At 30.3% G+C, this 12,765-nt stretch overlaps 3 protein-coding genes across 10 annotated transcripts in view; 2 read left to right on the top strand and 1 right to left on the bottom strand.

The window, feature by feature from the left end:
* The window catches only part of LOC115888714, an 83,292-nt gene that overhangs the window by 26,387 nt on the left and 44,140 nt on the right, over window positions 1-12,765 (top strand). The window lies entirely within an intron of this gene.
* LOC115888715 (transforming growth factor beta-1-induced transcript 1 protein-like) overlaps window positions 1-12,765 on the bottom strand; it is a 60,861-nt gene that overhangs the window by 7,017 nt on the left and 41,079 nt on the right. For 7 of the 8 annotated variants that reach the window (XM_030908514.1, XM_030908521.1, XM_030908515.1 and 4 more), the window contains 2 exons: window positions 6,320-6,379; window positions 2,481-2,657 (listed from right to left, as the gene is read on the bottom strand). In XM_030908514.1, the coding sequence (XP_030764374.1) occupies window positions 2,481-2,657; window positions 6,320-6,379 (237 nt within the window). Of the gene's footprint in view, window positions 1-2,480; window positions 2,658-6,319; window positions 6,380-9,116; window positions 9,212-12,765 lie in introns of those variants that run through there. The other variant, XM_030908518.1, reaches the window with a different exon arrangement.
* On the top strand, window positions 5,170-11,837 carry LOC115888717. The gene is made up of 2 exons (XM_030908522.1): window positions 5,170-5,699; window positions 11,543-11,837. The coding sequence occupies exons 1-2, from the start codon at window positions 5,631-5,633 to the stop codon at window positions 11,825-11,827; spliced, it is 354 nt and encodes a 117-aa protein (XP_030764382.1). The 5' UTR covers window positions 5,170-5,630; the 3' UTR covers window positions 11,828-11,837.

Genomic DNA, 12,765 nt, shown 5'->3' with positions numbered 1-12,765 from the left:
TACCGGGTCTTTTTGAAAGTTTTGCAATTTGGGTCACCTCCTGTATCTCTATTATTGTTAAAGCTATCGAGAAGGTGAAAACTGTTTATTGTAGAACTTTTTACGTAGAATACAGTGGCGTAGTCTGTTTTTCTACAAAAAAAATATTTTTGAAAATATGAACTAAAGTTATGTTTTTTTAAATGGATCACCCTGTATATTTATAAATCATATGATCTGTCTTGGCATAAGCTTCTCAAAAATACATATCACTCTATATTTATTTTCACTATTTACTGCAATATTTAAAAGTTTTTATTAAAAGATCATATTTATTAGTAGGCCATGATTGATAATAAAAGAAACTAAAGAATTATTAAAAGTATACTGCTATCTGTCTCTTGTTTTATTTTGGGAGCCGCTAATAAATTCTTTATATATTAGGGAAACTTAAGTCTCTACCGCTATTTGTAAATCTTGGAATACGTGTATACGTAAGACTAATCTATCGTATCGGCAATTTTAGATATTCCTTTAGCTAATTTACGTGAAATATACTTTCAGCAAGATGGGGAACATTCCCCTTCATAACTATGGAAATATTAGAATACTGTTAAATCATTATTTTTCAAATCAATGAATTGGAACCAATGAACACATTTTGATAGCCTCCTCGATTCCCGGACTTCGCCGTTCTCGATTTCTGATTTTGGAGATTTTTGAAATACGAAATATATCGTGGGCACTACAACAATTTCGAACACCTGAAAAATGCTTTAATAATTCAAGATTTAGATATTTGCAAACCCATCCCGTTATAAAAAAAGAAAAATATATTCACAGTTTCAGTGGTAACAGTTATTTCGAAAGTAAAATATATCAATCCCAGATAAATTTTAATATGTGTATGACTATTTTAGTAAATACCATTTTGATTTTTTGTTATTTATCACGGCCTACTAATAAGAAAATGATATATTTTAAATATTGCAGTAAATAGTAAAAATAAATATAGAGTGATATATATTTTTGAGAAGCTCATAGCAAAACAGATCATATGATTTATAAATATATAGGGTGTTCCGTTTGAAAAAACATAACTTTAGTTCATATTTTCAAAAATATTTTTTTGGTAGAAAAACAGACTACGCCACTGTATTCTACGTAAAAAGTTCTACAATAAGCAGTTTTCGCCTTCTCAATACCTTTAACAATAACAGAGATACAGGGGGTGTCCCTAATTGCAAAATTTTTGAAAAGACCCTGTAGCTCAGAAATGAAGAGGGCTATGAAAATTTTGTTTGCAGCATCTTCCGTTTGACGAAAAAGTGGGACAGGTTTGTGCAAACCGCACCCTTCTATCTTCACTAATAACGGAGATACCCTATGATTTCAACCAAAATGGGACACACTGTACAGTGCTAAAAAAATAAGTATTCTGGGATTTTATTAAAGTACCCTTGTTAATCTTTCTAAATAGAATCAAAAGTAAGTATGCTTAGGCGTTAAAATTACTTTTTTATATTGTCAATCAGGTCGCAAAAATTAATAATAATATAATATGTCACACAAAAGTATAATAATATTTATATTTTTGTGACGTTTGAAAAAAATATATTTTATATTATGGTAATTTTTAAATAATTATTCGTCTTTTTATTCTTTCAGATACAAAATACTTAAATTAAAAAGTCTTCTTATTGAAAGGATTTCAATCATACATTTTTATTAAAAAATGTTTCTTTTTATTTATTCAATATTAGTTAGTTTTTTTTTTAAGTTTTTACGACTCCTGCTGTTACGTTACGTGTTACTTTCTTATCGCGCTCATTTAAAATCTTTATTCGCGTCTGGCAAGTATTAAATACCATTGAATTCGTCTGGCAATTAACACATATTTTTTAATATCATCTAATAAATACGCCGTAAAAATTTTAGAATGCCTAAAATATGTTTTCCAGGTATAATAATTAAACATATTTGGAATGGTCGGGTTACACTTTAAACTCGAAAAAAAAGTCAGGCATACTTATTTCTAGGTTAAATAGATACTAAAATTTAAGAATAAACAAATTTCAAGTTGCCTAAAGAATGTTTTTTGGATTTATTTTTTTGCAAATGTTATGGGTTGCACAGTAGCGAAATATCCCCAACCCTCAAGCCAGACTTAGGATTCTGGGTTCACAAGTTATTAAAGTTTATTTTTGTTACGCTACCGTAGTTCTAGTAGAAATCATCTAAAAAGTTTTTTTTAGCTGGAATAATAAATTATAATACAAGAGACCTCCTGAAGATATGAAAATATTTACTTTTTTATTTATATTTTTAGAATTTTCACAAATTATAGTTCCTAACACTTTTAGAATAATCATATAGTAAATTTTTCGTATGCTCGCTATTTAAACCCGTGTACGTAATTGTTTACGATATTCTCCGATGGTGGCAGCACCGGCGGAGAATGCACCAAGCCTATCAATATGTTTTTTTTTTCGTATACGTACGTCCAAAATGGGCTTGTCACAAGCGTGACAAGTTTTAGCGAACAATTTGACGTGACAGTTGCCGCAATATGGCTTGTCTTCGTTGGTGTGGAACTTGGTCTCGGTGATGGGTTCCTTGCATCCGTCACAGACGAAATGGTCCGGGTGCCAACTTTTGCCCAGTGCTGTCAGAATGCTCTAAAAGCGATTGTTAGCGTGTAGCTGTTAGGATTTTAGCATTCGGAGCGCAAATGTTATGCAGAATTTTTGTCAAAGTACTATGTAATTTGTTAAAAGAAATTAGGAGATATACAGGGTGGTCCAAATATAAAAATAAGTAAAAAATTTCGTATAATGTAGGAGCCATATTGACATCAAAATCAAATTTCTCATGTCAAAAAAACTCCCAGACAAAAATTTTCATCCAAATATTCAAGTTACTCAATAAATTATTTGGAAATAATCGAAATAAATATGAAACTTCTACACCCTGTATTTCGGAAACTAAGCATTTTAGAATATATATTTATACGAACTTTTTTACTTATTTTTATCTGTAGAATATGCTCACACCAAACACAAAAATAAAACTGGGAGTTTTTAATTAACATTTCTTTACTAAATGCAAGATTCATGTGAATGGTATTTCTTATAGAAATATACTGGGTATCAGTTAAATAAATCCCCAACAATTGTTGCAGATTCTTTTATCGCCTGTTACGAAGTATTTTAATCAAGTTAAGTGTATACTTTCATGACCATGTGGCAACGTTGGTTGTCGAATAATCCGGCTGATTGCCAGCGGTTCTCAAAATGTTCTCAAAATCTCTTTAATGTGTATTAATTAATACAGGGTGTCCCAGAAATGAATACTTGCACTTAGTATTTTAAGGGTTGGTAAATCTCGATAAAAGAAACATATTTTGTCTTTATCGTTTTTCAAATAAGTCCAAAATAACGGAGTTATTTTACTTTGAAAATTTCTAAAAAAAAATTATTTTTTGCTAAAATTTTGAGAACCAGTGAATCTTTTCTGGATATTCTTTCTTGGTAATTTAATCTAATAGCTACAGTATTGGCCAAAAGTGGATGAACCAATACCAATAACTGCGAAGAAAATCAGATTTGAGGTGTTAAATTATCAAAATTATTTTATGTACCTTTGTATGTTAAAAGTTTAATACATTCTCACCAAAATACTACAACCAAATATAAATTCTTCTGTTAGTCTTATCATTTATAGATGAGAATTGGCAAATATTGCTTTTTTTGTCTTGGACAAAAATAGATGAACCAAATATTTTTAAAAATCGTTAGTTTCATTTGTTCGGCTTTTATGAACAATTGCGATTTAAAAACATTTGAGCTCTTGTGATATATCATGCCACGTGGAATTAACTTGTCTGCAGATCTTAAATTGCGAGTAGTGAATGCTTTTAAGGATGGTTTGAAACAATCGGAAATCGCTAAGCAATTACGCCTTGGAAAATCAGCGGTACATTATATTTTAAAGAGATATAATGAGAGAGGAGATGTCTCTATAAAAAGAAAACCAGGACGACCTAAAAAGTTGGTCCCAATATGATAAAAAGCCATAAAACGAATTTCTTCACAAGATCCATTTTTTGCCGTCAACGAAGATAAAAGCAAAACTTGAAGAAATGGGCTATCCACCAGTGAGTACAAGGACGATCCGACGTAAATTAGTTGACCAGAAGTTGTTTTCCGAAGACCCGCCAAGAAAGCAATGCTATCAAAAAAAATTGAAGGCCCGATTAGCATTTGCCAAGGAATATCAAAACTGGACTGTGGCACAATGGAAAAAGTTTGTTTTAGTGATGAATCAAAGTTTAATTTGGTGTCATCAGATGGAATTCAACATGTAAGAAGACCTCCCAACACACGATTGCTACCAAAGTACACGCGACCCACTGTAAAACATGGTGGGGGCTCAATCATGGTATGGGGGTGTTTTTCTGGGTATGGGATGGGGCCTCTCCATAAAATTGAGGGCATAATGGATCGATTTGGCTACAGAGACATTTTACAAAACCTTTTAGTGCCTTATTTGGAGGAAAAAATGCAAATTGTACAATACTTCCAACATGATAACGACCCGAAAGAAACATGCCTCACAATTGGTTAAAAGGTTTTTGGAAGATGAAATGGTGACTGTTCTCAAATGGCCATCGCAATCCCCAGACCTGAATCCAACAGAAAATTTATGGGAAATTTTGGATCAACACATTAGGACCAAATTCTACAAAAATAAGGAAGAATTATTTGCAGCTTTGGAAGAGTCTTGAAAAAATATCGATTTTTCTATAATTGAAAATCTTCTGGGATCCATGCCTAAGCGATGTCTGAAAGTAATTAAGAATAAGGGTTATTACACTAAGTACTAGTAAATTATAAGTTAATTTTTCAGTTTTTGTTAACATAATATTTTTTTTTATTAAATATATATTTTGTTCATCTACTTTTGTCCAATAGTTTTTTCAATTTAAATTTTTTGCTACCTTATTAAAGCACATTTTAAAAAAACAATTCTATTTACTTTTATAGCACTGACACTAGACTTCAAGTAAATATAGCTCAAATTTTAATTTTAAACATATTAGGAAAAACCCATTATTTTAACAAAGTTCATCCACTTATGGCCAATACTGTATGTTGCCATATTATTAAAAAAATATATTTTTAACTAAAAACTAAAAAAAATTCCAAATATTTTTTCAAAAAATTTCGAATTTTCTTAGAAAAATCTTATAGGCGTGTTTGTGGGGGTTGAAGTATTCTACCAGTTAAAATACTTGCACTTATTTCTGGGACACCCTGTATTTGCTTGGTTGGCATTGTATTGGCAGTGAAATAAAGGTTTACATTTAAAAAAAAGAGAACTATGATAACTTTTTTATGACAATTGAAAAATTAACGCCTTAAAATATCAAGTAAATTGAATTTTTTATTGACAATAATATTGTCACTGATAAACCTTACTATTTTTTTTTAACAGAAATAGAAATGACATTTTTCACTCACATGCTGAAGGCTTATCATATTTATGCTGTTCTGCATTGCTCATATTTTGTTTGTACTTCAAACACGTCTATTAGTCATTTTTCCAATCCAAATATTTCTTTATACTTTAAACGAGCATGAAATTACATCATGCAACTAAATACAACAATATTACAAATTAAAATAGTTATAAATGTATTTTTTTTAAATAAATACAAGGTAAGTGTTAAACAAGTGCAAATATTTTCAGGGTTAGTAGATCTCGATAAAAAAAACATACTTTCTCTTTACTTTGAAAATTTCCAAAAAAAATCAGTTTTTGCTTAAATTTTCAGAACCACTGTATCTTTTCTGGGGTTTTTCTCTCCTAAATTTAATCTACTATCTATGTTGCCATATTATCAAGAAATTATGTTTTTAACTAAAAACTAAAAAACTTTCAAAACTTTTTTTAAGTGCAAGTATATGAAGGTGTGTTAAAATATAAGGTGGCAGGAGGTGGCAACATTGCAGGGCTTACAGAAGAATGAACTTGCGACACTAAAAAGTTTTTTAAAGAATTTCCCCAAAAATTCCAAGAAAATTGTAAAATTTTCAAGCCTTTTTACTACCAGTTAAAATACCTGGCACCCTGTAGATTATAATGAATTAATTATTTCTTAAAACAAACTCAAAAGAATGGTAAAATCAACTGATTTAGGCATTATTTTGTTAGTTAAATATTTTTTATATTGACTTTACAATTTATTTTAATAGTAATAATTTGTATTTTACGAGTTAGTTGGGTATATTAAATAATAGGGCCACTCCAAAATCGGATATTTCAATCATATACTTACTCCTGTGATGGTTTCTTTGCATTGTGCGCAAGTTTTGGGTTCGTTGGATGCTGGGGCACTCTGAAAATAGTAAATTATTTAGTAAAAAACTGGTAAAATATTATAACTATCACGCGTTTTAATCTGAGCTATAAATTATGACAATACCAATATTTGCTAGTAAGATAAAATAGATGAAATGCATGATTGGTTTTCCAACTATTATTTTATTTATATTCTTTTCGGTTCAGTAGGTTTGTATTTTATCTGATCGGTATTGTTTATTATAGATATACCAAACACTTTCATTTATATTCACAATGATACTTATTTTATATATATTACTTACTATTATACTTATATATATTTCACCTATTTTGCTTACAACTTAATTTAAATAACATTTAGCGCTAAATTTGATTATATATATATATTTACTAGCGTGTACCAGCGACTTCGTTCGCATCGAATTAATCATTTGTAACGGTAATGATAAAGCAAAGCAAGAATTTCCATTAACATACAAACTGCATAAAATTTTCTCACATTTATGTCAGCACGAGAAAAAACAATATGGCGATATTATTATATAACTTGGTAATATTTGAGGGGTAGTTTCATCTCGTTGGAATGTGACTTTCGAAAAATCCGTTTGCCAAAAATAAGCTTTTTACGTCAAGCAGTTTAAGCAGAATCGTGGTTAAGAAATTACCCAACTTTTTGGAACACCCTGTATGATTTTTTAAAAAATTTAAAAATAGGTATGTAAAAAAAAACAAATAAAGTATGCTTGTCCAAGCATTTGAGAGACTAATCGTTTTTAAATAACAAATATATGTATATATTTGAGGGGGCGTTTTTCACCCTCTTGGAATTTGAGATTCGAGAAACCCCTCCTTATCGAACCTCTACACCCCACAGTCAATCCGTTTGCCAAAAATCAGCTTTAAACGTCAAGCAGTTTAAGCAGAATCGTGATTACTCAATGGTCATATTTTATGAAACACCCTGTATAAATTTATAAAAAATCTCAAAATATGAGTTTTTCCGAAAAACTAATATTTTTAATATTTGAGGGGATAGTTTCACCCCTTAGAATTCGAGTTTCGAAAAATCCCTTCTTATCGAACCTCTACACCCTAAAGTCAATCTGTTTTCCAAAAATCAGCTTTTTACGTCAAGCGCTTTAAGCAGGATCGTGATTAATCAATGACCAGATTTTCAGAAACACCCTGTACACATTTTTAAAAAAATCTTAAAATATGTAAAAAAACAAAAAATAAAATATACGTGTTTAAGCGTTTTTTCGGAAACTTGATTGTTTTTAAATAAAAAATATTGTAATATTTGAGGGTGGTTTCACCCTCTTGGAACTGGAATTTCAAAAAATCCTTCTTATCGAACCTCTACACCCTAAAAGTCAATCTGTTTTCAAAAATCAGCTTTGTACGTCAAGCGCTTTAAGCAGGATCGTGATTAATCAATTACCAGATTTTTCGAAACACTCTGTATACATTTTTAAAAAATCTTAAAATATGTAAAAAAACAAAATAAAATATACGTGTTTAAGCGTTTTTTTCGGAAACTTGACGGTTTTTTAAATAAAAAATATTGTAATATTTGAGGGGTGGTTTCACCCTCTTGGAACTGGAATTTCGAAAAATCCCTTCTTATCGAACCTCTTCACCCTAGAATCAACCTGTATGCCAAAATTGAGCTTCTTACGTTGAATGGTTTGAGCAGGATCGTGATTAATAGGTACTCATACACCAGCGTTCTTTCCTGTAATTCTTTCCTTATGCGTTCTTTCTTGTCAAAAAATTGAAAGGAAAGAACGAAGGTCCAATCCCACTAACACAAACGCAATCTTGTTGAATTTCCTGTCAGTTTTTACTGTAAGACTGGCCTGTTCTTTTTTGAAGGAGTTATATTCCTTGTAAAGCCCACTAACACAAAATACCTTTCGTTGCAGTTTTTAAAGGATTTAGTTTTTGTACTGTAAATGTGACACGATTATTAAAATTTTCCCGCTAGATGATCATTTTACTAAGGATCGTGAGATTTGACTTTATAAAATTTGTGTTGTGCAATACAAGTAAACAAGTGGTGTGCTTTGAATAATAATATTAATATTTATTTTTTATTATTATTAAACTATTAATATTAAGATGAAACCCTAAAGAATAATTGCAATTGCTGTATTTAATATTGCAGTGAAGTTTTGTTTAAGAAAAGCAGAAACGCCGCATGTGATCAAAGTGGCTTTCAGAAACGGAAAATGTACAGCAATATGTATCTGTTACGAATTACGGACAAGTGAGCCTACCGATTTCCAAAATTATTTAAGAATGGATTCTAATAACATTTTGATGAACTGTTAAAATTAGTTAGTCCATACATACAAAAATTCATCGTAATTAATTCGTAAAACACTAACTAGCTAATAAATATTTAAGACTTAAAAAACTACCTGGCGTTTTTAACAACAGACTTTCCTAACAGGAGAGAACACACGGATATCATCTCTCTCAAATGAAATGACCCCAAACCACTAATACAAATTTTTTACACGTTTTATCTTGTCGGGCTGGAACGCCAGTAGATCCTGACAAGAAAGACGGAAGGTGCATGTGTCGTGCATATACCCACTAACTGGCGTTCTTTCCAGCGGGATTAGACATTCCTGCAGGAAAGAACGCTGGTGTATGGGTACCTAATCAGTATTAAGGATTTTATATATTAGTATAGATTTATAATAATTAATATTATTATTCTAAATAACATTTCTAAAAAAAATAAGCTAGTAAATGTTACATACCATAATATCAAGTGTAAAATCTTTTCGACAAACTAATTTATATTGTTTTGACTTTTCTTTGACGTTTTTTTTTAAATTTGAAATACGTTTGAAGTTTTCTCCGGGTTTGTGTCAAACCTTCACCTAGACAACGGAAAATGAGGAAAATTCTTGGGAAAATACGGAAAAACAAGCTGAAATCGATCTTGGTGTTCTATTTTGGAAGTCTGAATCACTCTGCGGGGTGCTTTTATTACAGGGTGGTTCGGGGTACGCCCATAGATGTTAAAAGTAATAGATAAAACGCCGATATAACTAAAGGAAATAGGTGTCCTAACATAAATAAACTGCCCGTCAAATTAAATACCACAGCGATTTTTTTGCTCATTTTCAACGAGTTGTAACTTTGAAAAAAATGGACCAATTTTGTTGATTTTTTTAGCATATTAAAGATCGTTTTTCGTAGATTGATCTAATTTTTCTAAATCTTGTAGAAGATTTAGTTTTCTATGATATACAGGGTGTGAAAAAAAGGAATGTAATTTTTGTGTTGCTGCCATTTTGCCAAAAATCAAAATTTAATTAGAATTTTAAGTTCTGGGTTGTGGTATAGCTAAGACTAATATCTCTGGACGTATTTGGAATTTTTACGATAACTCATTTGGAATAAAAGATAATCAATTTTTACTCTAACTTGTATTTTTTCTACCTTTCTTAAGAGATATGCTAACAAACCTGAAATTAACTTTAAAATTGTAGGATATTCGTTACTTTTACAATGTGAAATTAAAAAAAAAACTACTAAGTTGCAGCTAAACTACAGATTTTTAGACACAAAAAGAGTTTTTACAAAAATATCAAATACGTGTCGAGCTTTTATATTAACCTTATGGGCTGTTAAGTTCAGAATATTAAAAAAAATAATTTTACTTTTTCGCTGGTCGTATTTTTAAGAGATTCTGTATTAAACTGCGTTAGTTAAATCATTTTTTTTTTAATTTTACATTGTAAAAGTAACGAATATCCTACAATTTTAAAGTTAATTTCAGTTTTGTTAGCATATCTCTTAAGAAAAGGTAGAAAAATACTAGATAGTAAAAATTGATTATCTTTTATTCCCGATGAGTTATCGTAAAAATTCCAAATACGTCCCGAGATATTAGTCTTAAGCTACCCAGAACTATATATTCTAGTTAAATTTTGTTTTTAGCAAAAATTGCAGCAACACAAAATTTAAAAAATTACATTCCTTTTTTTCACACCCTGTATATCATAGAAAACTAAATCTCATACAAAATTTAGAAAAATCAGATCAATCTACGAAAAACGATCTTTAATATGCTAAAAAAATCAACAAAATTGGTCAATTTTTTTCAAAGTTACAATTCGTTGAAAATGAGTAAAAAAATCGCTGTGGTATTTAACTTGACGGGCAGTTTAATTAAAAAAATGGGTTCCTTTAACATTTTAAAACAGCAAAAAATATGACGTTAATTAAAATTCTATCAAAGAATGAAAACGAAATTATATTACTATACAGGGTGACGCACCTCATTCACCTCGGTTGATTATACGAAAACGGAAAGTTGTAGAAACAAAATATTTTATGGGTGTATGTGGGAAGGCAATGTGCATAATTTAAAATTATTTTGAAATGTACAGGGTGTGTCATAACTAAGATCCATACCACAGTTATATTTTTTCTTACGGAACACCCGGTATTTTATTTCATTTTTGGATTCTTGGACATAAAATAAGACATTTATTAGAAGGGTTTAATTTGTTTAAAAACTTTGGTTTGTGAGATATTTAAAGATATTTTTAAATATGAATGCTATAATAAAAAAGTTTTTAAATATAAACGGACAATTTTCTGGGTCACACTGTATGGAATTCTGTAATCTATATCTTATAATGTCTATGGGTCTGGCTCTAAATAAGAACCTCGGAGTAACTGGTACGAGATAAAACTGCGGACTAATTGGGGAACTTGGAGTAAACGCGATAGTTGGAGTGAAAAATGCAACGATTGGCGTGCCAGAACACTGTACTATTTCCGTCTTATCATTCAATGGTTTATTTAGATCAAATATACAAGTTGTACCATACGACCGAAAAAAAAACGGCGTCAAAGAAATAATAGAAAAAAATAATTTTAGCGAGGTCAAGCCCTAGACGTCATTTACTTGGCCCGTATTCTTCTTTATTTTTTAATGGGGCTTACGGCCAGTTGGCTTTAAGAAGGTTGTAATTTATTTTTCGATTAAGTAAAGTAAATGAAATCTAGAGATTGACCTCGCCAAAATTTTGTCATTCCCAGCCGTCTTTGACGCCTTTTTTTCGATTATACGGTACAACGATACTTGTTTATCAATGATTTACAGAATTTTTAATGAACTTTTTCACCTCTAGCGAGTTTCTTATTAAATATTACTGTTCTTTTACAGAATCCTAAAGAGGAAATACTGATCAAACTGCTGCAGTACACCTTGAAGCAACATAAAGACGAACATACCGACAATGATACTCAATTAGCTGAACTATTCAAACTGGTTCAGAAAGAACCGAATATTGATTTTATCAAGACGATCTTGGACAACGTTTCTGGTGACGACCAAGTCAAGAACCACGAAAATAAACAGAATTTGACTTTGGAAATAGTGAAAAGTCAGGGCAATTTTTCGTCGGATGGTGGCAGAAGTTCCAGAGAAAAAAGTAGCAGGAGAGAGTAAGTCAATAACTCATAATATCCATTGATTAATAATAATTAATTTTTGTTCCACTGTAAAAAGTTTTTCACAAACATCTTTAAACAACTTTAAACACAAAAAAAAAAAAAAAAAAAAAAAAAAAAAAAATTTCAAAATATTCTAATAGTTAGTGAGTTTTTTACGGCTATTAGGCTATCTTGTACAGGGTTGGTCAAATTCGACGCTTTTAAATGGACAAACACCCTGTTCTATAGGAGATAGACAAAAACTAATATCGGTGTCTGGAGCCTACTTGTCAAAAAATATGATGGTGAAACCGCATATCAAGATATCTGTTACCGTTTCGAGTTACGGGTGTTTTTTCAAAATATGCATTTTTAACAGCCCGCGAAATCTTTTGTTATGGAAAATTTTGTATTTTTATTAAAACATTTCAAAGCACCTTTTTACGTAGAATTTGGTTTAAGTATAATTTTTTTAAAATTAATAATTTAAGAATTATCAACAGAAAATTTGATTTTTTTATGGGACACCCTGTATATTTTTAATTTATTGAAATAATTTAAAATTACCTTCCAAAAAGAGTAACACACTTGATACTTTTGCTCGATTCCTCTTCGAGATATAGAGTATATAAAAATTCGCCCGCTTTCAATAAGTAGGCTTTGAACGGCACCGGTTGTAATGCAAAAAAAATTAGCTTTGAGCATCAATTAAAACGAAAATAATATTTGCTATGAAAGATGGTGAATTCTATAACAATTTAAAACTATATTTAACCAACATCAACACATTTAAACTATATCTAATAACAATAAAATAAATAGCAAAACCAAGACATGATATTTTTGCTACAGGTGTTCCGACATATCGACCGTTTCTGAACATTTCTCGCGGAATTCATTGATTCAGTGGGGGGTGAAAGATAGCAATACGTAACTGAACGAAGTAATACTGAT

Source organism: Sitophilus oryzae, unplaced genomic scaffold (genome assembly GCF_002938485.1).
Source record: "Sitophilus oryzae breed Bouriz unplaced genomic scaffold, Soryzae_2.0 scaffold_808_pilon_pilon, whole genome shotgun sequence".
Classification (NCBI taxonomy): domain Eukaryota; kingdom Metazoa; phylum Arthropoda; class Insecta; order Coleoptera; family Curculionidae; genus Sitophilus; species Sitophilus oryzae.
This window is presented reverse-complemented; position numbering and strand designations above follow the sequence as displayed.